The sequence below is a fragment of the Tetrahymena thermophila genome, assembly GCF_000189635.1.
Source record: "Tetrahymena thermophila SB210 genomic scaffold scf_8254659, whole genome shotgun sequence".
Classification (NCBI taxonomy): Eukaryota; Ciliophora; class Oligohymenophorea; order Hymenostomatida; family Tetrahymenidae; genus Tetrahymena; species Tetrahymena thermophila.
Window position 1 is genome coordinate 357,630 of NW_002476426.1, and position 25,182 is coordinate 382,811.

Sequence of the window (25,182 nt, forward strand, 5' to 3'; positions counted from 1 at the left end):
GCAATACTTAAATAGTGACTTTTAAAAATTCTACTTTAAAAGCTATGCCTCAAATTTTAAATAAATCTAATTAATTATTTCTAAAAATCTATTGAAGTTTCTTCTTTAAAATAAATAAAAAATATATTACTGGTATTAATTACTAAGACAGATCTTAAACGACTAATTCAAAATAGATAAAAAAAATTAATGCTAATTGTTTTGATAAAAAAATGATATTATTTAAAAATAAAATTTTTTTTATTTTTATTTTTTTTGTTTAAAATAATTTTTATTTTTTATTAATTTGAAATTAAAATTTATCTTGCTAAACTTTTTTAAATTTTTTATTTAGTTTTATATTTTCTCACTTTTCTAATTCATATTAAAAACAATTAAATTTATTTTATTTGTTAAAGTAAAAAAAATGAATTTTCGGTTATGGAGTTTGTTTCAAACTGATGATTTGTCTTAAATTAAATAACAAATCCACAACCAGATCAATTTAAAAACAGAAAGAATTGCATTTAAAAGAATAAATACAGAAATTATGGCTGGGGTTAAGTTTACATTAGCAATAATTTGTGTTAACAAATTTATTAAATTTCATACATATTTTATTGAATAGCCATAAATAATTGTTATAATTTTGGGAATCAAAACAAAATTAATTTCTCTTCTTCAATTTATGAAAGAATACATAACACCTTTTAGAAACATGAGACATAAAATACAAGAATAACAAGCTTCTTCTAAATAAATTTTACAGTATTTTATTAGAATAACTGTTGGTTTTTTAAGTTAATATTTTTGTTTGTTAGTTTAGAAATTATTTCTTCATGTTAAGGTTACTCTTCTGCTTGATAAACTATAAAAAATTTATATCTACATAAATCAATCTCTATTTTATATTACTAATATTTCTAACTTATTATATAGATTCAAGAAAGATAATATGTCCAGCGGAAGAGAAGATTTTAATGATTAGGATATTCAATAAACAAAAACCTTTTTATCAGCACCATAATCTGCAGAAAAATGGTAAAAGGATAAATGTAAATCTAAAGTTAGTTCTAACGATGCTTAATAAACTCCCTACTTATCTCCTTTTAATTCAGAAAAAAACTAACCTGAGTTGAATTCTAACAGCATTTAAAATAAATATGTTGATATCGAATTTAGTAGCATAGAAGCAGAGCGCACAATTAAAAAGAAAGTAAATGGAGAAAATTAAATTTATGAAAATAAAAACTATTTAAATGCACAACAAAATGAATTGAATATGGCAAAATTATACAGAGAAGCTGCAACTTCATAAGTTGAAAGAAACAATTTAGTAAAAACACAATTCAATAACAGAAAGCAGTATGTTTTAAACAGCTCTTTTGATTAAACTTAAAACATTAAAAAAATGAATAATTTTTTAAATCTTGATGCACCTAATATGATAAAAGCAGCTTAAAAATGTAATTTCATAATTTTAAAAAGATAAATTGAATATTTTTATAAAGTCATTATATTTATTTCTAACATTATTATATCAAAAGAAAAAATGCAAGTGAAGAGAGAAAGAGCTAACCAGAGCCTTAATGGGAGTCCTGCTGGAAAAAGAAACCATTTTGGAATGACATAAAATTTGAGCTAATAAAAGAATATCTAAGAATAAAATAATACAATTAATATAAACGATATAATTTGTTAGAGTAATTTAAAACAGCAACAACCGTTTACAACCACAAGCTAGAATACCACAATAAATTCAGAATTTTAAAATAATAGCATAAAAACAATTCAAAAATTAAATGAGAATACCTATTAAAAAAGAAGACCAAGTAACACTGATGCATATGAATTCCCTCAAATTATTTAATCAAATAAAAGCTCTCAAAGTCAATTTGATAGAATTCTGGTTTCAAAGCCTTCTATGTAAGGAAGAGCAACACCTAAAATATTATAGGAAAATTTAGTTAATTCAAATATGAATAAATCAATTTCTAACATAGCCTCAATAAAAATTAGAAAAAAAAGTACATAAATAGATGGAAGATAACTTTCCAAATAGGAAGAAAATAATTCAGCTGCTGTTAGAAGAGAAACTTATTCCCATCATAATAGCAAAGAAAGTGGAAATAGTAAATTTAAACTTTAATAAAATTTATTTTATATTGAAGAATATCTTATTAAACTCTTTTAATCATATCAACTCAGCTAGCTTAATATATATATCTTTAATAAATAGAAACTAACTAATATTATGATGAAACATCTGATGATCATTCATTTGAAGGCAGATATAAATAGAATTAAATTTTTAATGTTAAGTAAAAGATTAAATTATAAAAGCAAAATAATTATAGTGGTTATAAAATCTTTTCTGAAAAAGAGGGAGCTCTGATAAAATACAGTCCATCAAAAAATTAAAACTAAAGTGAAATTGGCAATGAAAATACTTCTCCTACTTATAATGTGCAAACAACTACAACTAATTCTCAATCTAATTAGAGTAATAGACTGCTCTTTAACTAGTACTTGCAATAACAAACTGTAGTTTCTTAAATTAGTACAAATAAAACTCATACAAAGTTAAGGTTAGAAGAGATAAAAAGCGCCTATTAAAGGTAAACTCCTATACAAGGAAATAACTTGCTTTAGAACTAAAATAAAATATAATATACAAATAGACCTGAAACAATATAATAGAATATTAATAACTATACAATTAACCAAGCAACAGATAAAAATAAGTTTTAAAATTTAAAAATAAACACTAAACAAGAAGATATAATATTAGAGGATGAAAATGATTGCACTCTTACAATCAACGAAGATGATAAAAAGTTAAAGGGTTCTTAGATCACTCATTTTAATTCACCTGAAAAAATTAAGTTAGACCAATCCTTCTAAGTCTTTTAAAATAAGTAATTTGAAGAAGATTTAGAAAATTGGAAAGACGAAAGAGAATCTCTAAAAAAGTATTCAAGTTCAATTTAAGGTAAATTAATTAAATTTTAATTAAAATAAAATTCTTTAATAAATAAATAAAGAAAATATTATTTTATATTTTTTTTATTCAGATTTTTATTTTTAATAAAACAGAAGAAAATTCTATTAAAACTAATACTTATTAAAGAAAAAATGCTGATAGCTCAATTATAATGGAAGAATCTGCTTTATAATAAAATATTCAAGAAAATTTTGCATCATAAATCTATGAAAAGGCATCTAATTATGTATAAAAAAATAATTCTAATATTGAATAGAAAAATCAAAGTAAATTAAATACTTAAAGTTAAAATGAGATGTATAATAGTTTTATGTAAAATGGTTCATCATCTTTCTCAAATACAGACACAGAATTAAAGAAAAATAATGATTCTAAATATCAAATACCAAATTGCCAGCCCATCTCACTTAATTAGAGCTCTAATAAAATGAAGGATAACAACAATTAAATTCAAGATTCAGCAATTAAAAATATTTCGACTAAATAAAATAATGAATAAGAATAACAACAAAATACTGATACCAATACAAGCAACAATGCCATTGACAGCTAGAGTTTAATCCCTTAATAAACCTCATAAATCCTTTAAATAAATAACAGTGATGATTTACCTAATTAGTTTTAAAAATAAAATGAGTCGATTTCAGCTTACGATAAAGAATCTAGTGCTAATAGTTCATTTATTGTGCAATCTTAAAGCAATTATACAAACCATAAAGATATTAAGCCTGTTAATTAAGAAGGACAAGAAAAAATTAAATAATCAGAACTAGATAACAATGAAAAATAAAAAATTTTTGATTAATAAATAAACATGCTTTCTAAGGAAAAAGACTATTAAAGTATCTAAAATGAAGGTAATCAATCTCTAAAAGTGATTTAATAGTAGGATTCCAAAGATATTTAAAGTATAAAGTAAGACTAAAATAGCTTCTAATTACAAAATTAAGCTATTATCTAAGGAAAGGATGATTTTTTTAGTTAACTAAATTATGCATAAAGTAATAATTTAACTGATGACGATATCCTTAGTAAACTAGATTTTTAAACCATTATCTTATGGGAATAGCAGATAGCAGTAAATTTTAACAAAATTTATTTTTTAATTTTATTTATTTTAAAATTATTATTAATAACATTTTTTGATAATAGGAACTTAGCGGTTGCTTTAAATCGCAAAACGCAACAAGATGCTATAATTCTATTGTCAATTATTGCAGTTAATATTTGATGTTAGTGCGCTCTCGTAATTTTGACAATTTTGCAACTTTTTTTAATGATGAAAAATCAAGAAAGATTGTTAGGAATTAAATGAATTTAGAGCATTTAGGAATAATTGTACTTTTGCACAATTATTTAGATAGAAAAACATTTATGAACAATATTAATAACATACGTAATATAGCATCTTACATACACTTAAACTTTATTCTCTTAATAGATCTAATTATCTCTAGAGTTTTCCAATCACATAAATAGTTAATGTGCTTAAATGAGTAAGATTTAAATATTAAAACATTTTCCCAAAATAACAAATAATATCCTGAATAATTGATAAGTATGTTGGTTTTAATCAAAGATATTGCTTCTTAAAATATTTATAGAAAAAAAATGAATAAAATCCAAGATTATTTATTAGCCATGAAACAAAATAATGAAATTTTGCTTAATTTATATCGCACTGCCACTAAGCATGATAAAGATTTTTATAATCATGTTTAAAACGTTTCAAAAATCATAGAAAAATCTCTGAGTGTGGAAGAAACTGTGATTTAGATTTTAAATATATTTGCTTTGTATTTAACGATATTAGAAAACAATATCGGTTTTTAACCACTCCCTTTTCTAGCAGTTTGTCCATCTCCTTATTTACCACCAAAATAAAAATTATAAAAAATAGAAAATGCTTCTAAAAAAAAAATAAATAATGACGAGAATTCAAGCAGTAATAGCAGCAATATTGATAATGTCATCCACGAAAATGAAACAACAACTATTGAAACTTAGCCAAAGGAAGACTAAATAAATATTTAAGGTTAAACATAAAAATAACAAGATAAATCTAATTTAAACAATTAAAATTTAAATAAATAACCTATAAAATAAAATCAAAATACTGAAAAAATTCTAAATAGAACTCAAAGAAGCCTGAGTAAATAATTAACTAAGGGATAGAGTAACAATAGTACTAATAAGAGAAGCGCTACTCCTAATTCATATGCATAAGGCCATAGAAATACCTTTAATTAATTAGATACAGATAAAAAAGCACTATCCCCCTCCCCTCAAGTATTTACTACAGGAAATAGAAGAAAAAGTTCATAACTTGCAACTCATAGCTCTACTAACATAAAATATTAAAAAGAAGAAAAATCTAATACAAAACAATTCGAATACACTCTTGTTTTAGATTTAGATGAAACTTTAGTTCATTATAGTGAAACTAATAATGGTGGGTAATTTGTTGTTCGTCCATTTGCTAACTAATTTTTATAAGTTTTATCTGAATATTACGAAATTGTAGTATTTACTGCTGCTATGCCAGATTATGCTAACTGGGTGCTTGATAATCTTGATCCTAATAAATATGTGACATATAGGTTATTTAGATAGCATGCAGTGCACATAGGAAATGTTTTTATAAAAGATCTATCTCGAATCGGAAGGCCTTTAGAAAAAACAATTATAATTGATAATGTAGCTGATAACTTTTAATTATAACCTGAAAATGGTATCTTTATTAAAGGGTGGTTTTCTGACCCAAACGATACTGCTCTAGTTGAATTACTTCCTCTTTTAAAAGAAATAGCGACTAAAAAAGTTCCTGATGTGAGAAAAGCCTTAAAGAGCTTAAAAGAACAAATGATTTAAAATATTTAAAATGGTATATAAAATCCTCATTTAAATTTAAAATTAGATTGAAAATAAACTAATAAAAACAACAATTATTTATTTATTTATTTAACTAATTAATAAATTTATTTAATAATTATTTTTTGATTTAAAAAAGATAACTCTTATTTTGTGTTTATAGGTTTCATTTACTGTTTTATATATGATATAATATAATTTTCATTTAAAAATTTGGTATTCAAAGTGTTAAACCTTAACCTATTAAATAAAAATCTGATAATAAAAATAAGAATATCTAATTTTTTGTGTTTATGTTAGAAAAAATAAATTAAAAATTAAAAAAATTTTGTTTTCATTTAAAAGTTTTACATAATATTTAAATTGAAATTAATATAATTAATGTGTTATAATAAATAAGAAAAATTTAATTTATTTACTTTTAGTCAATTAAGTGCTAAATATAGCATAATTTATATATTTTGTTCAAATTAATAATTAATTTCTCAAAAATATTGAAGATTTTTAAAAGTCTAATTTCACCAAAATTTTATTCAAATTTTTATAAAATAATTTAAGATTATTTAAGGTGTAATATAAGCTAAATTTTATATGTATTAAATATATCAAATAACTTATTAAAAATTTTTTAATTGAAGTAATAAATTTATTTCTTTGAGCAAATAATTGTTTAATAATATATTAAAATTTTAGAGCAATATTTATAATATTTTAGTTTTAATTTTATTGAAAAAATAAATAAATAAATAATTTTTTATGATTATATGTTTAAAAAAATTAAATTAATATTTTCAAATTGAGAGGGTTATCTATCTAGGCGCAAAAAATGAATATGGCATTTTTTGATAGATATTTTAAATGTATTGAATACATGATGATATAATAACAAAAAGCAATAATTTATTTAGGAATGAAATATTTATATTTAATTAGATAGTAAATTATTAGTACTTAAGTCTAAAAGATAAATGAAAATACATATATTTAACAAGAAAGATAAAAAAACAAGAAATATTAGGTCTCCTTTTAAAATTAACTTCTGAAAAAACTAAATTTTAAAAGTAAAAAGATAGCAATATCAATCAATAATTAAATAATATTAATAGAGAACTATTATTTAAAAAATTATTAACTTATATTAATTAATATTAATAGTAGTTAAAGGGGTAGCGATCGTAAAATCAACTTCTAAATCAAAGTAAATTTTATCATATCAAGAAAATGATAGATAGAATTTTTAGATTATTTATGCTTTTTCAATGCATTTTTTGCTAATCAATTTAATATTTGTTAAATTTTCACATTATAAGTGAAAAATAGTGAAAGGAAGTTGAAAGGGCATCATAATAGTAAGTTCATGGATTTTTAATAGGCTTAATAGTTCGAATTCTAAATGTCAAAAAAAAAGCAAACTAAAGGGAGAAGAAGGTATAAAAGGAATTTAAAAAAGGCAATAGAAGTTTCGCATTAGCAGTAAACTCAATTAGCTGATGGCTACTACGAGGTGGAGTCAATTTAAAAAATTAGGAGTTTTGGTAAATATGATCTGAGATTTTATATAAAGTGGAAAGGTTGGGAAGATACCGATAACACATGGGAGCCTTTTTAAAATGTTAGAAACTGCTACTTCAATTTAAAAGAGTTTTATGATAAATATAATGATAATAAAAAAATGACAGGTTCAGATGCTTGGAAGACTTTTGTGGGTTGTTTAAGGCGTGAGAATTTATTAGATGAAAAAGGGAAATTCGTAGAAACTATAAAACGCAAATACAACAAAAGAAAGCGGGCATTGTTAAAGGGCTCAAGTGATAATGAAAATGAGACAGATAGTGATGAAAATAAATCATCTGAAAATAAAGAATAAACTAGTTACGATAGCATTGTACATAAAACATAGCAGTTAGCAGGACTTAAGTTCGAAGACAATTAAGATGAAAACAATCATAACAATAGAAATCAAGATAAAAGCTATAGGGATAGAGATGGCATTAGATTGAGGAAAAAAATAACAAAAATGAAAAAGAAAAATATTTAAAATGGATAATAGAATAAAGATGGCGATAGTGATTAGGAAGACAAAGTAGATAAAACTATTGAGAAGAGGAAACGTAAATAGTATCAAAAAAGAAAATCTCTAAGCGATTAATTTAAAGATGAAGGCGGTTTATCTACGAAAGCAAAGAAGTTAAAAAGAACATATTCATCCACTCAATCGAAAAAAGAAAAAAGAAATAATGATGACAATGCTTTGCAATAAAATTAACAATAAATATAAATATAATAATAAGATATAGACCTTAAAATAGAAGAATAAGATGAAGCAGATATAGACGGTATCTTTAATGAGTTAGGCGCCAATTCTAAGAATTTATAAAATATAGTTGCATCAAATGAATAGAAAGGCAATTCTTTAGTTAAAAATAAAACTCAATTTTCCGAAGAAGCTTCAAAAAGAGAGTAATTATGAAAGATTTTCTTTACTTACAGTATTTAAAAATTAAAAATAAACGAAAAAAATATAAGAAAAATTAACATATATCTTAAAAAAGTACTTCAAAAGATGGCAATGAAAAATATATCGCATCGAATTCTTAAATTGAAAGCTAAAAGCAACTCAAAGAAAGGGAAACAAATAGTGGATCTAATCTATCTGATGCATAAAAATAAATAAAAAACCAAGGTAAAGATTTCAGTGATGAAGAGGGAGAAAATGAGGAGTATGATGACGATGAAGAAGGAGAATAAGATGTAGAAGATGAAGAGGAAGAAGGAGAATTAGAAGAAGGATTAAATGAGGAAGAGAAAGAATAAGATAATGACAATAATAACAATGCAGGATATGAAGAAAATGAGTTACAAAAATAGAATTCTTTAAATTTTAAAAGAGATTTTGCATAATTGTAAAATCAAAATTAGCTGGAAGGGAGTGAGTTAGAATCAAATCTTTAAAAAAAAAGAAAAAAAGAAACTAATGACTTAAATTCTACACATGTTTTATTAGAACAAAAGGAAGTTCTAGCTTCTCTATAAGAATTAGAACACTAACAATAACAATAGAGGTATATGCATGTTGAAAACAATCCATTTGGATCAAATAATAACATCGAATCAGAACTCCTTCATAACGAAACAACATAAAGGAACAAGTTTAAGATTATTAATCAACTTGAAGATGGTAGTATTTCGGAAGGAAATGGCCCTCTGAAAAATTAAATGATTAGTTCATTTGATAATTTTAATAATAGAGAGTAGATTAATAGCGAATAATATTTAGATAAATAAAGTCCAACTGGTTTATCTAATCTTCATTTTAGTGATTAGTAAAGGAATATACAACTTAGGAACTCTCTTTCTCATTAAAGCTATTTTAATAATAATAATAATAAAATATTTTGGTAAAACACTGTAATTCAATAGGATATGATATCATCTGTTTAGGAATAGTAACCTATTGTTTAAGGTTCCGGAATATAGAGAATTATTTAAGATAAAGATAAAGCTAAATATTTTGAAGATAAATAATATAATCAGCTATTATAATAATAAAATTAATATTCTAGCTTTCCTCATATAGAAAATTAATAAAATATATACTCAAGCAAATTAAATATAAATGCCTAAAAATAGTTAAACGGGAACTCACCAATTATGATTGAAGATGACGAAGAAGAGATAGTTGAAAATTCAGAACTTCAATACAAGTTACATAACGAAAGAGATGACAAAGATAAATTTACTAAAATTCGCTTAGTTAAAAAGCATGACTCTGTAGAAATTTAAGACACTTAGCCATATAAACATATTACACAGTACTTAGATGAACTGCAATAGAAAAGAATACGCCCTAGTAATTATAATGACATCCAAGGGCAGTTAGGCGGTTTATCTAAAAGTTTGCATGAATTAAGCTAATATAACTAGCCCGAAACAAAATAGCAATATTAAAAGTATAAAAAAGAATTATAGCAAATTCAATAAAATAATAAAAATGGAATTTAAAAATAAAATTCAAATCAGAATTTAAATAACAATGGATCATAAAACAATATTCCACAATTTAATGAACAAACATATGAATAGTTTATAATTAGCTAATATTAGGAAATAAAGCACCTCAAAAATCCAGAAGTAAAGGATCCTTAAAAATCTATAAAATCATTGTATGAAGGTAATTTGTGTCTTAAAGATGAACCAAATAGAATTATAGCAATGGATATACATCCTTACTTGATAGGGTAGTATATTTTTAAAGTTACTTGGGCTCCTCGTAAAAAAAAAGACTAACTTATAAGTAGCTGGGTTGAAGGTGATAAGCTCAAATTAAAATATCCTAATTTAGTTATTGAATTTTATGAGTCTTTTATTCGCTTTGTTGATTGAAACAGCAGAAACTCTTTTGTAAAATCTAATAAATTTCTAAATAGTCTAAAGTATTCATTTTAAAAGTGATAATTATTTGATAAAGTGTTTTAAAATTATTAGAATGGGCATTCCTATTATTATGAATGTCTCCAACCATTTTACTTACTTATTTAAACTAATATATTTTAATTACCTATTCAAATTAAATTTAATAATGATTGATATTTTATGGATATCGATTAAAATAATATTGTTGTAGTATTTATAATTCCATATTTCTTAACATTCTAAATTTAAGAAAGAGCTTTCATTTATGTTTTAAATTATGCCTTTTAAAATAAGACAATATGAAATTTTTACTGACTTTTTATGATATAATTAATTTGATCTTTAGATAGATAGATCTTGAACCGATCAATCTGTGAATATCAAACTAAAATATAATTTAAAATTGAAAAAATGATAATTTCTATTAATTTATTTAGTTTATGTGTATTGACTTCGAGTCTTTTAACTTAATCCATTCAAATTTAGATGCAAATAAAAATATATCTTCAAGGATGCTTTGCTATCTCAAATCAAATTATTTATCTTTGAAATTATTTAAATTTCTAAACTGAATTGATTAAGATATAGTATTTTAATAAAAAGCATGATATTTAATTAATTAAAAACCAATAAGATTTTGATTGATAAATAAATTCTGATTTTCAAAAATTTATTCAGATAAAAGTTTTACATTTAACAAGAAAAACTTCAATCATTATATAAATACCTTATTCAGTATGGCGCAATCAGTTACAAAGCAAATAGATAAATAAATTAATAATCCTCTCAAAACTAGCTACATCGGGAATGTAGAATTTAAGGATTACAGTAAATTATAAGAACAGGAGCTTAAAAAGATTAGAATATAATAAGTATATATTTTAATTTTGAAATTAAATCTCGTTGTTTATAAAATAATTTGCAAATCAAACTTGATTAATTGAAAAATATAATGAAGTATTTAGGTAATAAAACTATTTTTTATAGGTAAGATAGTAGGAAGCAGAGAAGACTAGAAAGAATCTTAAAACAAAAAAGGAGTTGGAAGAACAATAAAAATAAGAAGAATATATGAATTAGCAATTCTTAATATACTAATAGAAATTGTAATTATAGTAAAAACTTTTAGAGGAAGCAGAAAAGCAAAAAAAGGAAATAGGGGAAAGTCATAGATAGGCATTAGAAGCAGAGAAACAAAGATTGAAAGATATAGAAGAATAAAAGTTGAGAGAAGAATAATTTTAAAAAAATTAGAAAATCAGAACATAATAGGCTGCTGATTGGGCAAAAAAAGAGTAAGAAAAATTAGACTATAAGAAATCATTCAATAAATAGAGGATTGAAATGCTTGAAGAAATTTAAGAAAAAGAAAGATAAGAAGCATAAAATTACTAAAACTACATTAATAATTTACGTAAGCTTCATTTTTATAGATGATTTTTGCAAAGCTATCTTAAGAATCTGTGTACGAATAACGACTCTCAAGATAATTTTCAAATTTAAAAAGAGCGAAAATATTAATGAGAATTAAATAATATTTATATATTTTTATAAATATTTTAAAAGCTGAACCAGTCCAAGAAGATCCTTTACAATATGATGCTTACGAAAAGCAGGATAACAAAAAATCTTACTACAACAATATTGACTTTACTAAAACTTATTTTCATAACCCTGTAGTTATTAAGCATGAGGACGACAATCTTATTGAAAATGGTAGCATTTTAATTTTAAATTTCTTTTAAATTATTTCTGCTTCTAGTGAAATTTATAGTTACTTACTAGTTTTTAAATATAATTAATAGCTCTTGAAAATGCTAAAAAAGAATATGAAAAAACATAAATCAAGAATTTGGAATTATTGCAAACTAAAAAGCTTCGTAAATAAGAAGAGGAAGAGAGAGGAAGAGCAGCTTTGAAGATGACCTAAAATGAGAGAGTTCTTAGAGAATTTAGTTAAGAAATGGATAAGAAAAAGGCAGAGCTAGAATAAGATCGTATTAAATAAACAGCTAATAATCCTAATCATAGCGAGAAGCCTGTCACTCATTTCTAAAAAGACATTTAGAAAAAGGCTGTAGTTGAAAAGGCATTTGAAAAGGAATTTTTTGGAGAAAGAGCTGAATGGACACATGAAGAAATCAATGATAAAGAAAGAGATATTCATGCTAAGAAATAAAGCACCACTTTAAAAAAATCTTAATCTTTGCAAAATGTTGACCCAAAAGAATTTGAAAAAAGAGCAGTTGAGAATGCCTAAAAAAAATCTAAAAATGTTAAAATATTTAGAAAGCCTCCCTTGGACACTAATGTCTTTTAAGACAAATCTAAGAATAAAAAGAATGCTTCAAATTCGTAAGAGCAAAGAGAAGATGAGTAAGATAAGTAACATGAGAAAAATCAAACTGAAGAAAGTTAAAAGAACTTGCAGCAATCTGCTGGTAAAAATTCTAGTATTTCCAACAACTTGGCTAGATCAATGAGTGACCAAAACAAAGAATAAATTGATCCTAATATTCTTACTTAATCTCAAAATTAAGATAATAAATTCAGAAACAGCTACGATAGCTATGATATGAGTGATAGAAAAGTATCATAAGTAACAAGCGATAGAAAAAAGAAGATTAGATTTGTTTCTCCCTAAAAAAGTAATTCGGACTCAGATTTTACAGATGAAGAAAACACTTTTGGTCAAAGAAGTGGAAGTAAAGACAACAATGTGAGATATAATAATTTTGTAAATAAATAAAATGATTAAAATAATACATTCTCTCCTTACAATAGTAATGGGTTTTCTGAAAAAGATTAATAATCACTAAAAAATTCAAGTTAATAAAAATCTCTCTAATTCAATAAACAAGGAAGTAATTTCAACAATACAGGTGCCTACACAGCTTCTGGCAGCAACTAATCTTCTTAAAAAGAATAAAACTTAAATAGAAACGATATAAAGCAATATATTTTAGAATAAGAATAATATTTGAAGAAATTAGAAGATACAAGAAAGAACAGCAGAGAAAGAATCCGCTAAGAAGAAAATGCTTTACTTAGCACTTTAAATTAAGCCACTACAACCATGGATAATAAGAATAGATAAAATGATTTAATTCAACAACAATAGCAAGCTAAAAATTTCAATTTATCTTCTGTTTCAATTCCAGAAAAGAAGGCTATCTTTATTGAAGAAAACTCCTCTCATAACTCTTCATAAATAATCTCCCATAGCTAGAATCATTACGGTACCAATAATTAGTACAATAATTCTAATGGGTAAAAAAGATAAGTTGTCTATTCTAGCAATCCTGAAAAAACGAAAAAGGCAAATTAAATGCTTGATTAATTTTTAAACTCAAATTCAATTTAAAATTAATCTTATAACAATTATGATTCTTTTAATCAAAGATCTTTGAATGAAGATTATGATGAGAGGGAAAATTTAGATTATGTTGAAGATACAGTTAAGTCATCCTTTAAGTAAACGTATAATAAAGAAAGTTAAATGTCACAAGGGAAAAATAGTTAGAATAAAATGAACCCATTTATAAAACCTGATAATTTTTTGGGTTCTAGCGGTTATGAAAGTTAGAGCAGAGATTTTTCAGATAGTAAAAACGATTTTACAGAAAGTATTAATGATGCAAGCAATAGCAAAAATATTAGAAACGATATAAGAAATAATCATTACCAAAGTGATTTTACTGAAAGTCAGCTTACTTCAAGCATAAATAACAACAATAATAATTATAACAATGAAAGCAGTATCAATTAACAATAAATTAACTCAAGTGTAAAAAATAGTTATAAGGGAAGCAAAAATTAAGAAAATCTTTTAGCCACCTTTTCACCTTCTAAGGATGTTTATAAGTAAGATTAATAATATAGAAATTATGAAGAAGAAGAAGAAAAAGGTTACAAATTTGGAAACACAACAGAGAGTAAATATAAGAATGATAGTTTTAAAAAATACTCTGGCCTAAGTAATAACAGTAATCTTCATAATAATCCTAGCAATATTTCTGAAAGTAGAAAATTAGGATTAAGCTAAAGCAAGGGTCCTAATAATAATTCTAAAGACCTTATAGAATTAACTGACTCCCTTCTAACCTCAAATAACTTTAACAGCATTAATAAGAATAATAGCAGTCATTTGCGCTAAAACAATTTTAACTCATCATAGAACTTTTAGAATCACTCCTCTGAGCACTACAATAAGCGCTCAGAGCTTTCTCCAAGTTCAGAGTTGAGTTACTCACTCTCTGAAATAGATAAGGTATTTAATTATTTTCATTAATTATTTTTTTTTTTTCATATAATCAAACATTTTAATGTAAAAATAATCTTACCACAACAATCTTTTTTAAATTACCTTATATACATAAATACCTTTGCAAAAGAGTAATCTAAAAAAAACAAGTTAAGTAAAAATTTAATTAAGATCTCAGCATTTTAACTACGTATTTTAGGCTGCAATCAAGCATCACATTTTTAACAATAAATAATAAAAATCATAGACTATTTATTTTTAAATTTTCTTTTATTTATCCATTTGTTACATTCTTAAAAACCAAATTTTTTTTTGCAAAACAGAATACTTTAAGTTAATGAAAGCAAAGAAAAAACATTTATAAAAAAATCAACTTAAAAAATGATCAGTTTAAGCTTATTTAAAGCATTTAAAAACTTCAGATAATATTTTTAAAAAGTTCTTTGTAGATATAATTAGTTGATAATTTTATTTAAATTTTGTTCTATAACAATAGAGTGCTGATAAATTTAGAAGAGTAGAGTATATTCCTTAAAACTCAACTACACAAAAAAGAAACCTTTCTAACGAAAATAACTAATTTGAAAATAATTAAGATAGCTAAAGTAGGATTGGAACTGCAAAGTTTGGCCAGCCCTTAATCAATTAAAACAAATCAGGAATCTCACAAAATTTAAATTCAAGAGATTCTCAAAAAGGTATACAAATGGATATTTAATTCAGAGAAGATGAAGAAGATGAAGAAACCTACAAATTAGATAGCCAAAATGTACTTAATTTTTTATTTTTTTCTCAAACTTTAGTGAATGAATGATTACAGATATGAATAAAAATTAGTTTTTTTAAAGAAAAAAGATAATTTAAAATTGTAACTAAAAAATAAATGATAGGTGTGTGATTACTAATATATCATTAAATATTCTTTCAAAAAATACAAATCAAATCCCAAACAATACAAATTTAATTTTACTGATTACTTGGTAGCTTATTTGATTCAATAAATTATTAATTTAAAAATTTGATTTTATTTTATAGCATTTTAAAAATGAAAACTAATATGGCAAAATTTATTGGTTTTTGCTCTTAATTTTTGAAAAATTTTATCTTTACAATTTCATTACAAAAAATATTCTTAATTTAAATTGAAAGTTATCTCAAAAAAAAAGTATGAAAGAAAAAAAGATAAAAAGAAAATTAAATAAATAAATAAGTTTTTATTTTAAAGCTCATCCATCCTAACAACAATCAAAAGATACAGACTTGTTTGAATTGTTTATTTTACACTTTTTATAAAAATTTGATAAAGAAATTTATTTTTCAAGATTAAACGGGAAGAAACTAAAAAAAATTTATTTATCACATCAAATCTAACTTTTTCAACTTACTGTTCATTAAATGATATTATGTCACTTAGTAGATTATCTGAGTCTCTAATAAGATACAGACAATTCTTTAATCTAAAATCAAGCTGTTTTTCTTTCTCTAATCATCCAAAGTTGATTTTCGAACAAGCAAAATTTAAAAAATAAAATCCGTATGGTTAATTGAATTGTTTAAATGTTAAAATGAAGTATTAACTCATTTCTGATTTTTAAAAGAAGTAAATTACAGTATCTAATCACAGAAAATCATTTTTCTATATATATACTTCAACTTTTTTTTGAAAAATAAAAATTTATTTTGCAACTATAATTGTTAATAAAATTAATCAGTAAAAAAAACAGACGAATCAACCACTTCGATAAATTATCTAAATAAACCTATATACATATTTATTATAAATAGAAATCTGAAAATGCTACTAGAGGAGAAGGTTAAGCAAGCTTAGCTGATTTATTTAAAAAGAAGAAAGCTGACTTAGCTAAAAAATATGAACTTGAATAACAGCAGCGTGCTTAAAGATCTGATACATAAGAACCCAAAAAAGAGAGAACAAAAGAAGACATATTAAAATAGAGAAAGGAAATGATGAAGCGTCCTGATTTCCTTAAAAATAAAAATTCAACTTCTCAGGAAGAAAGCAGCATTAATGATTAATATAATTCTTAAAAATCTGAATAGAGAGGCTATATGACTAGCTTCCATGATCCAAGTAAAAAAGTAAAAGAGCCACCCTAAGAACTTATGGATAGACTAGCAAATGGCACTAAAGTAAAGGTAAATATCCTTTTAAATTTATGTAATTTAAATTTTCTCCAATGGTTAAGGAATGCATGAAAGAGCAGTATTTAAATTTGTTGATTGAAAGAAACAAAATTAAATCATTCACTGCTCGTTAGATGTTTGTTTTTATTTATTTTTTTATTTAAAATTTCATCTAATTTATAATTTTGTTTACCTAGGTGGACAAGAAAGAATATTTGAAACTAACAAATAAAAATTATGAGATGCTCCCTGAGGTTAAAAAAAGAAAAGAAGAAGAATAAAAGAAAGAAGAATACAGAAGGAGATAAGAAAGTGTAAAAAAATTATAGCAAGTAAATATTTTTAAAAATAAATTAAGCAATTTTAATTAGCTAATCTCAATCTTATTCAAAAATTGCATTTTTTATAGAAGCAATTTAAACGCTTTTTACAATATTAATTTCCATCAAAACCCACTGAATGAAAGAATTTTAAATTTAAAAAAATTTAATGAGCTTAGCTTTAGAAATTGTTTTTATCAGTTAATAATACCATTTTTTATGAAAAACTTAGAACATTAAGGAATCTTAAAAATTGAAGAAAAATTGAGTTTCTGAAAAATATAATCAATTAAATAGCTTTTATTGGCAAATTTAATTTGTTCATTTAAAGCCTTTTGAATACAAAAAATAAGTCATAACTAGTATGATGTATGTTTAAATGTAATTACATAATTATATCAAAATATCAATCAAAATTGAAAGTAATTATTGATGCTTATCCTATTTTATTTAATTTTATGTTTTTGCTTATTTTTTATTCAAATATAAATAAATTGAACAATAGTATATTAAGTTTCTACTTTAAACAAATTTCTGATATTTGTAATTTAAATCCTTTCTTACTAGGTAAGATATCAGAATAAAGTTATCAGTGGCTTTAAAATTACCTGCTTACTTTATTACTTAATAAGTGTATTTTGTTATTCTTTGGTGTTATAAAAATAAAATAACGTAAATAATATAGATTTATTTTTAAGTCATTATTTTAATATCAAATTTTATTTTTTTGATAAAATTTCTAAACAAGTTTTTATATAAATAATAGAAAATGAGTAATAAAAATAATATTTTATGATTTAACACTAAAAGTTGTTAAAATTTTTAAAAATATACTTTTGATCATAACTTATTTGTATTTAATTTCTATATTAGGTATCTTTTTTTACTTAATAAAATTGAAGATATTAAAAAAATATTTGATTTAATAGATTTTAAAATGTTAAATGAGTATTTTTTTAACAAATAAGTTAAAATTTTTAAATATTTCTAAATTTAATCCTAATTTTCTTTAAAAATAGTAATTTTGGAGTTTTTAAGCTATTTGTATGAACTAAATAAACAGCAAAGTACTAAATCAAAAACATTCAGTTAGATCATTAAAGTTTCATCCAGTTCTTTAGTTAGAATAGGATTAATGAAAAAATTAATTATTTTTGTGAGAAAAAATCATCTGATAAGGATGAAAAGAGAAATAAAATTTTTTTGGTATGATTGAAAATTTAATAGAATGAAAGTAAAATTATTTATTAATCTTATAACATGATTTCTTACTTAATTTATATAAATAAAAGATAAAAATAATACAATAATAATTTGTTTAGTAAAAACAATTGATCTTTTTCTCTAAAAATAAATACTAAATATGGATTAAAAGAAGGATAATAAATGATGAACTCATTCATTTTATTTAAATCTAAATCATAATACATTTTTAAGATTTTCATTACAGCATCTTGAATTTTCATTGAAATTATTAATAATTTTAAATGGAAACTGATCCCAATTTATTTTTTGTAATTTGGCTTTTAAAAAAATAAACAGTAAAATAAAGTTTTTAATGACCTAATCCTTTTGGTATTACTTGCATAAATTAAAAGATTTAACTGATTGATATCTTTACAGAGTATTTAACAAATATAATTTCATGCGAATTATAGAAAGAGTTTAGTTTGTTAAATAAATATAACAAAAAATGATAGGTTAATAAAAGCAACCTGAATATATTTGAATTGTTCTTATTTGTATGAAATTTAGACATTTAATATAAGACAAGAAATTTATAGTAAGGTTTGGTTATGTATTGATACAGAAATTCTCAAACAAAGAAAATAATCTGAGTAACTTTTATTCTGAAATTAGAATATTTTTTTATACTTGCAATTTTCAACACCACACAGTAAAAATTTCTTAAATAAAACTCCTTAAAGCTTTCATTCGGAAAGATTTAAAATAATTTTTTTAGTTTATAATTGTAAATAAGTTTTAATTACTTTTTGTTGGCTTTTCTTAAAAGATTTTTCTAGTTTGTTACTCTCTTTTGTTCACTTGAAAATAAGGCAAGCTCAAAAAATAGGTTCAGAATTCTTAATTTTTGATCTACAGTATTATGCTTACATAGATTAATAGATTGATTTTTTTTTAAATTGCTTATTTTAATCTAGATTTATTTCGATATTATACTAAGCGATTAAAGAGAGTTTCATACATTAAGACAGTTATACAGTAAGCTTTAAAAAAATTTACCACTTGATAAATTCATCGATATTTAGAGTTACTGACAAAATTAACAAAATTTAGTTAAATCTCCTTAATGAGTTAATCAAAATGGCTAAAATCTATTACAAATTTTCTATAGTACAAACTTTAAACTAAAAGACTTAAAGTTTTAATGAGTAAAAAACCTATGTAGGTGGTTAGATTTAAATATTTAACAGAAATAATTACCTAAAAGTAGAGAGGTTAATTTAAAAGGGTGAATGAAGTGTATTGTATTGTATTTTATTTTATTTACTCATAGGCAGAGATAAATCAGTTTGTAGCTATGATTTGATATTTGATTAACAAATACGATAAAATTTGATATGGTTTCTTTTTTCTTTTTTTTTCAATCAACGCAAGGAGAATCTTTTTTTATTTAAGGGGCGGGAACCTAAAAATCTAAAATAAAATTTAATCTAATATTTTGCATCAAAAATTTTTAAAGATTGATTGATTTATTTATTTATTTTGTAAGTCGTTGTCACAAAATAATCAAGGATCTTGTTTGATTTAAAGTAGAATCTATGATTAAATTAGTGGATTTGCTCAGTTTAGAGGTAAAATTTGAAAAGTGAATGAATTTTTTAAAATATTCTGTATTTTTCAATGAATTAAATGTTCTTGTTAAAGACTTTTATTTTCGTGCAGTAACTTTATCTATTTAAAGGTAAATATTTCATGTACTAGAAACCTAGCAAGAGTTCTAACTAAAATTAAACACAATTTTAACTCATTCGCACACTCTACTTAAACAAAAAAATGATTTTAGATTCAAAGATTTTTTGATGAGTAAAAACTAATTTCATGCTCAAAAATATAAAATTATTCAGATGTGAAAACAAATTTTTCTATTTTATTTCATATGAATCATATAGTAGAATTGATATAAACCGAGAATAAAATTTGATCTGAAGATCTTCTCTCAAAAATCATTGTAATTTTTTAATTCGTTGGTTTGAAGTGCTACTAGCTGCTAATAAACCTTATTACACTTGATTTACTTACCCTAATTATAGATTTTTATTAAATAAATTTTTATTTCAAACATTACAGACAATTCAATTTATTTATTTCATCACTTTCGTCTATTTGAGATTGTGATAGTTACTAGACGTCAAATATTTCATTTGAGCTTCTCTTTATCATTCGTGATGCCCTATATTCAGTTTGCTCCTTACATTAAAAAATTTCTTTAAATGAAAACGTTTGGATAAAGAACTGTTTCTGAAGGAGTGAGGGTGGGTAATTACGTACAAATTATTGATAGTGTCTTGATTAATCAAAAAATCAACTAAAGAAATAGAGTAAAAAAAGGCTTCTGCTTAATCAATTTTTTTTACAAAGAAGAAAGTAAAAGGCAAAAAAAAATCCTAGCAAAAATTCGAATACTTAGAGTAAATTTCATACAATTTGATATCCAAAAGACAAATTTTGATACAATTTAAGATAATGATGTGGAATTTGATTTATTTTCTGCTAAAAGGACAGAGGGCCCTCTATTGGATGAGGAGTTTAGAGCCTGCTGAGATGGAATTTATCCATTTTTAAACTAAAAAGGCTTCTTTATTTATTACATAAAACAAAGGCATATATATGAAGATCTTAGCCAGCTTACACTATATAGCAATTTATTTGATAAATTGCTCACAGAAGCAACAAAAATGCCCCCAATATTTACAAATTGCTTATTTTTTAGTTATTTGATTAATTTCCTTATTCAAAATCTAAACTGGTATTTTGGATTTAACTACATGTATTTATTAATTTGTATCGGATTTAAGGTTTAAAAAAATAATATTTGACTTATTTTTATGTTTGAAAAAGTCTTTTCATTTTATTAGCTTATTTTTAGTTTATTTCTGAAACTCAATAGGGCTTGATAGATTAAGGATCTGTTAGCGCATGATCTAAGGCTATCAAGAGAAGAAACTTTTCAAAAAGAATTAATTTTTCAGTGTGTAAAAAAATTTACTCATTCAATTAGGCCCTATATCTATCAATTAAAATAATTGATTTGTTTGATACAATCTATGGGGCGGGGGATAATATGAAGAACTCTTTGTATATATATTTGGGTGTGTGTTAATTTTTCGAAAGAATAAAAATAGAGTTTTAATATTTTTTTTTTGAAACTAGACTTAATCTTTTAAACTCTAACAAACAAGCAAGCAAGCCGTCAATCAATCAATCAATCTAACAAAAAAATAAACTACTTCATAATTTTTAAAGCTGTATTTATTTCTAAAAAAGATTTATTTTAATTATTGAAATCTCAGTACCGTTATTATTGAGACATTTTTAAATTGACCTTGATATTTTTACAATTTAGATTTTTTTAATTTGGAAACCAAAATAAAAAAATGGATAGAGAAAGAGAGTAAGATATTCTGATTTTATTAAATTATCTATCTGCTTAATTAGAAAAGTATCAAAGGTTTATTTGAAAAAAATGAAAGGACTACTGCTATTTGCACCTGAAAGATTGAAAGATAGGTCTGTAAATTAAATCAAAAGTCAGAAAGAGACTAAGAGATAGAGAGTGCCTATGAAGGAGAAGTTATTGAAAGGCAAGAGATAGGGGAGAAAGAAAGAAGAAATTGTTGTAAATTGAAACAAAAAAAAGATTAACAAAAAAAATGAATAATCAAGACAGCAATCAACCTATTTATCAATCAATCAATCAATTAATCAATCAATCTAATAAACCTTTTCTGATTGAATTGCTTAATTACCTTTAGTTTTTGATAAAGCTTTAAATGATGTATTGAATGAATGAGGAATCAGTATTACTTTAAAAAGAGGATTAGCTCCCTTCAAGAGTCGAGAAAGAAATTAACAAAAAAAAAATAACAAATAAAAAAAACAAAACAAAGTTAAAGGATTCTATTTTTTTGCAAAAAAAAAAAAAATACAAAAAATTTAATAAGAAATTTAAGTGAATCTATCAATCAATTCACAAAAACAAACAACAAATAAAGGCAAATATTAATACCTTATCAATTGATTATCACCTTAGTCAAATAACTGATACTCAATCCTTCTGAGTCGTTAACTTAATAAGATTTTAAAATAATAATAAGTACATCAATACTGTTAAATACTAAGTTATCTTAGGCTTTTATTAATCTCATTTTATATCTGCGGAAACCAGCTATTTGATTTTTCTATTTAATTTAGAGCATTTACTTCGATCAGGAATCAATTAATTAATCAATCAATATCTCATTCAAAGTACTTACTTATTTTGCTAACATTCAGTAGCAACAAAAAATAAAAATTCTGAAATTCTAAAGAAAAATTAATTAAGAAGGAGTCCTCCCTTAAAGACAATTTATCATCTCTAATTCAACTAAATCCTTAGTAATTAACCAATCTATTACTCTCTTCCCCACTTATAAGATAATAAATACTCTCATTAAAAAGGCAATCAATAACAAACTCATTTAATTAATACTTAAGAAAAACTAGTTCTTTTACTTGCTTGCTTAACACATTTTACAAAAATGAAAAACGAAATACTTCAGAGCCAAGTTCAGAAAAAAAGAAAGATCTTTATAGTTAAAGAAAAGCAATTCAGAAAGAAGAGTAAAACTATTACAAGTCCTACACACAATAGAGCTCGTCGCAATACAGAACCAGTACTTTCTGAGTTAGGAAAGATAAAAAGGTAAATCAGATTAACCCAAGAAAACTCGATGCGTAATTAGGTTCCACCCTATCCTTCATAAATAATGCGCTAGAGAGCAACATCAATCCCTTCTTCATACTAGCAGTATCAGCCAAACTACCAACACAGTGGTTCATTTGATTAAATTAACTCAATGCACTATCCTCATAACCCAATTTACTCTCCTCACCACTAATAATAGTAAGCTCCTTAAACCAGCCAATCAAATAACAACAATAACATCAGCTATCCAAATCATTTATTAAATCAAAATTCTTCTAGTAGCAGCAGTACTCACCTCACTAGCAGCTCTCTTACCTCCCCTACATAGAGTGGAGTTCCTGTTTACAATCCTGCAAACTAAAGAAATAGCTAACAACCTCCCTATCCTTATATAAATCCTCAGACTTAAACAATTAATGGAAACAGTAAGAATTTTGTAAATTCTTCTACTAACTCATACTAAAATAATGTAAAATAACAAAGTTTTCAATAAAATCCCCAAATTCAATATGAAAATAACGCAACCAAGAACCAAAACAACCATACTTCACCTTATATTAAGTAAAATAATAGCTGTGCTAACAGCATGAGTAGCAGTACAAATGCTCCATACTCTAATTCATCTCAGCAAGATTGTGATAATTCTATTTACCATGAAAAAGTACCAGCTTACAATAGTTCTGCACCCATGATTCAGAAATCAAATTCTTGGTGCGCTGTTGACCAACGCTGTCCCGATTAATGTAATATTTTACAGATATATCATATTTATTTTAAATTTTGATACCATTTTGATTAAATTACAAAGACTATTTCTTCTTCTTATTCTTCTTCGATTTTTAATCGAATCAAATTACTCTTTACATATGTTGATTGATAAAAACAAAAAAATCAAACAAATTATGATGAATAAATTGCTTTTAAAGATTTTTAACAAAAAAAAGTTTATTTTTTGATTTCCAAATGATTTGAAGCTGCTACCTATACCCTAAATATACAGAAAATCTTTCAATTTATTAGATTTTATTTTTTCACGATTAAGCTTCAAAAATCAATTGCTAAATTTGGAAGAATCATAAAATTTAGGTTAAAAATTAATTGCTTATATGCGTAGATAATTTTTAAGCCTAATGAAGATGCAATTTCTTATTAAAAATTATCCATCCAAAAAATTTTTAAATACTACCAGCAAATAAATATTAAATTTTCTTTAAATGACAAAACAAAAACTAAAAGGCACTTGAAATTTATGCACCAACAAATAGATTTCTTTGAAATTTTTTTTTAAAAAAAATTTATAATTTTAGTGCTTTTTAAATAAGAAATGTCCTTAGAAAGTTCCTAAAAAATTAAATGATTGCTTATAATTAAATTTTACCATAAGTATTCTTTTATAGCAATAAAATTAAATTTTATAATCATTTCAGAATGCTAATTTGCGCTTTAAAAATTTCAATAGTCTTTGTATAATAAATTGATTCAAATAATAAAATTCCTTTAACTAAAATAGGCAACATTTACAATGAACCTCCAACTTTCTAACATGCTCAGTCAACTATTGTACCACCTTACACAAGCCATAATGATTAATATAATGCCAAGTATAGTTCTCAATATAACCCTCCTTCATCCAACTAATACAACTATCATGCAGCATATAAAGCTAATATATACTCAAAAGGATCTCTATACAATAATAACCAGTATAACAATGGCTACAGTTATCCAAATAACGAAAACTAATAAATTCAGAATACTCCTTCTACCATAGCTTCTAGAACTAGCTAATCACCTCATAATGCTGGCGTGATTGATAGCTTTGAACACGGATAGAATCTTTATCATTAAGATAACATAGAGCAAGGACTATAAGATTTCTTCATTGATACTAAACTTGCTAATGATTAAGAAAATGAAGATATTTATGCAAATTCTCACAATATCCCTATTAATAACAACAATCTTGTCAATAACAATTATATGGATGATTTATTTGATAATAAAAACTGCTTTGATGATGATAACGATATAAATAACTGCATGAATTAATTTAATTCTAGCACTAACTAACAATACAACATGCTTAGCAGCAATTTCGGAGACTATAATGCTTATCCTGAATACTCATGAAAAAAATATGACCTCTCTCCAAATATTTAAAAAAAATGAATATATAATAACAACAAAAACAAAATTACTACTTTATATCAAATAATATACAATTTTAAAAAGTAAAATGAAATATCACAAAAAATAA

General features: G+C 23.8%; 4 protein-coding genes across 4 annotated transcripts; all 4 read left to right on the forward strand. All coding sequences in view use genetic code 6, as the record gives it.

The window, feature by feature from the left end:
- Window positions 1-655: 655 nt before the first annotated feature.
- TTHERM_00046580 (NLI interacting factor-like phosphatase) lies at window positions 656-5,905 on the forward strand (the record flags this gene model as incomplete). The annotated part of the gene is made up of 6 exons (XM_001014653.3): window positions 656-747; window positions 919-1,445; window positions 1,527-2,111; window positions 2,219-2,971; window positions 3,076-4,061; window positions 4,136-5,905. The coding sequence occupies exons 1-6, from the start codon at window positions 668-670 to the stop codon at window positions 5,903-5,905; spliced, it is 4,701 nt and encodes a 1,566-aa protein (XP_001014653.3). The 5' UTR covers window positions 656-667.
- Window positions 5,906-7,021: 1,116 nt separating this feature from the next.
- TTHERM_00046589 (chromodomain protein) lies at window positions 7,022-10,237 on the forward strand (the record flags this gene model as incomplete). Its single annotated transcript, XM_001471271.2, has 3 exons — window positions 7,022-7,052; window positions 7,165-8,314; window positions 8,407-10,237. Coding segments are annotated over exons 1-3 (2,982 nt in total). The 5' UTR covers window positions 7,022-7,051.
- A 767-nt stretch (window positions 10,238-11,004) lies between these two features.
- TTHERM_00046590 (hypothetical protein) lies at window positions 11,005-17,264 on the forward strand (the record flags this gene model as incomplete). Its single annotated transcript, XM_001014654.2, has 8 exons — window positions 11,005-11,139; window positions 11,255-11,681; window positions 11,834-11,983; window positions 12,073-14,537; window positions 15,028-15,300; window positions 16,317-16,688; window positions 16,874-17,008; window positions 17,229-17,264. 8 exons carry the CDS (start codon window positions 11,005-11,007, stop codon window positions 17,262-17,264), a joined length of 3,993 nt encoding a protein of 1,330 aa, XP_001014654.2.
- A 5,494-nt stretch (window positions 17,265-22,758) lies between these two features.
- TTHERM_00046620 (hypothetical protein) lies at window positions 22,759-25,055 on the forward strand (the record flags this gene model as incomplete). Its single annotated transcript, XM_001014657.3, has 2 exons — window positions 22,759-23,668; window positions 24,436-25,055. 2 exons carry the CDS (start codon window positions 22,759-22,761, stop codon window positions 25,053-25,055), a joined length of 1,530 nt encoding a protein of 509 aa, XP_001014657.2.
- Window positions 25,056-25,182: the final 127 nt, after the last annotated feature.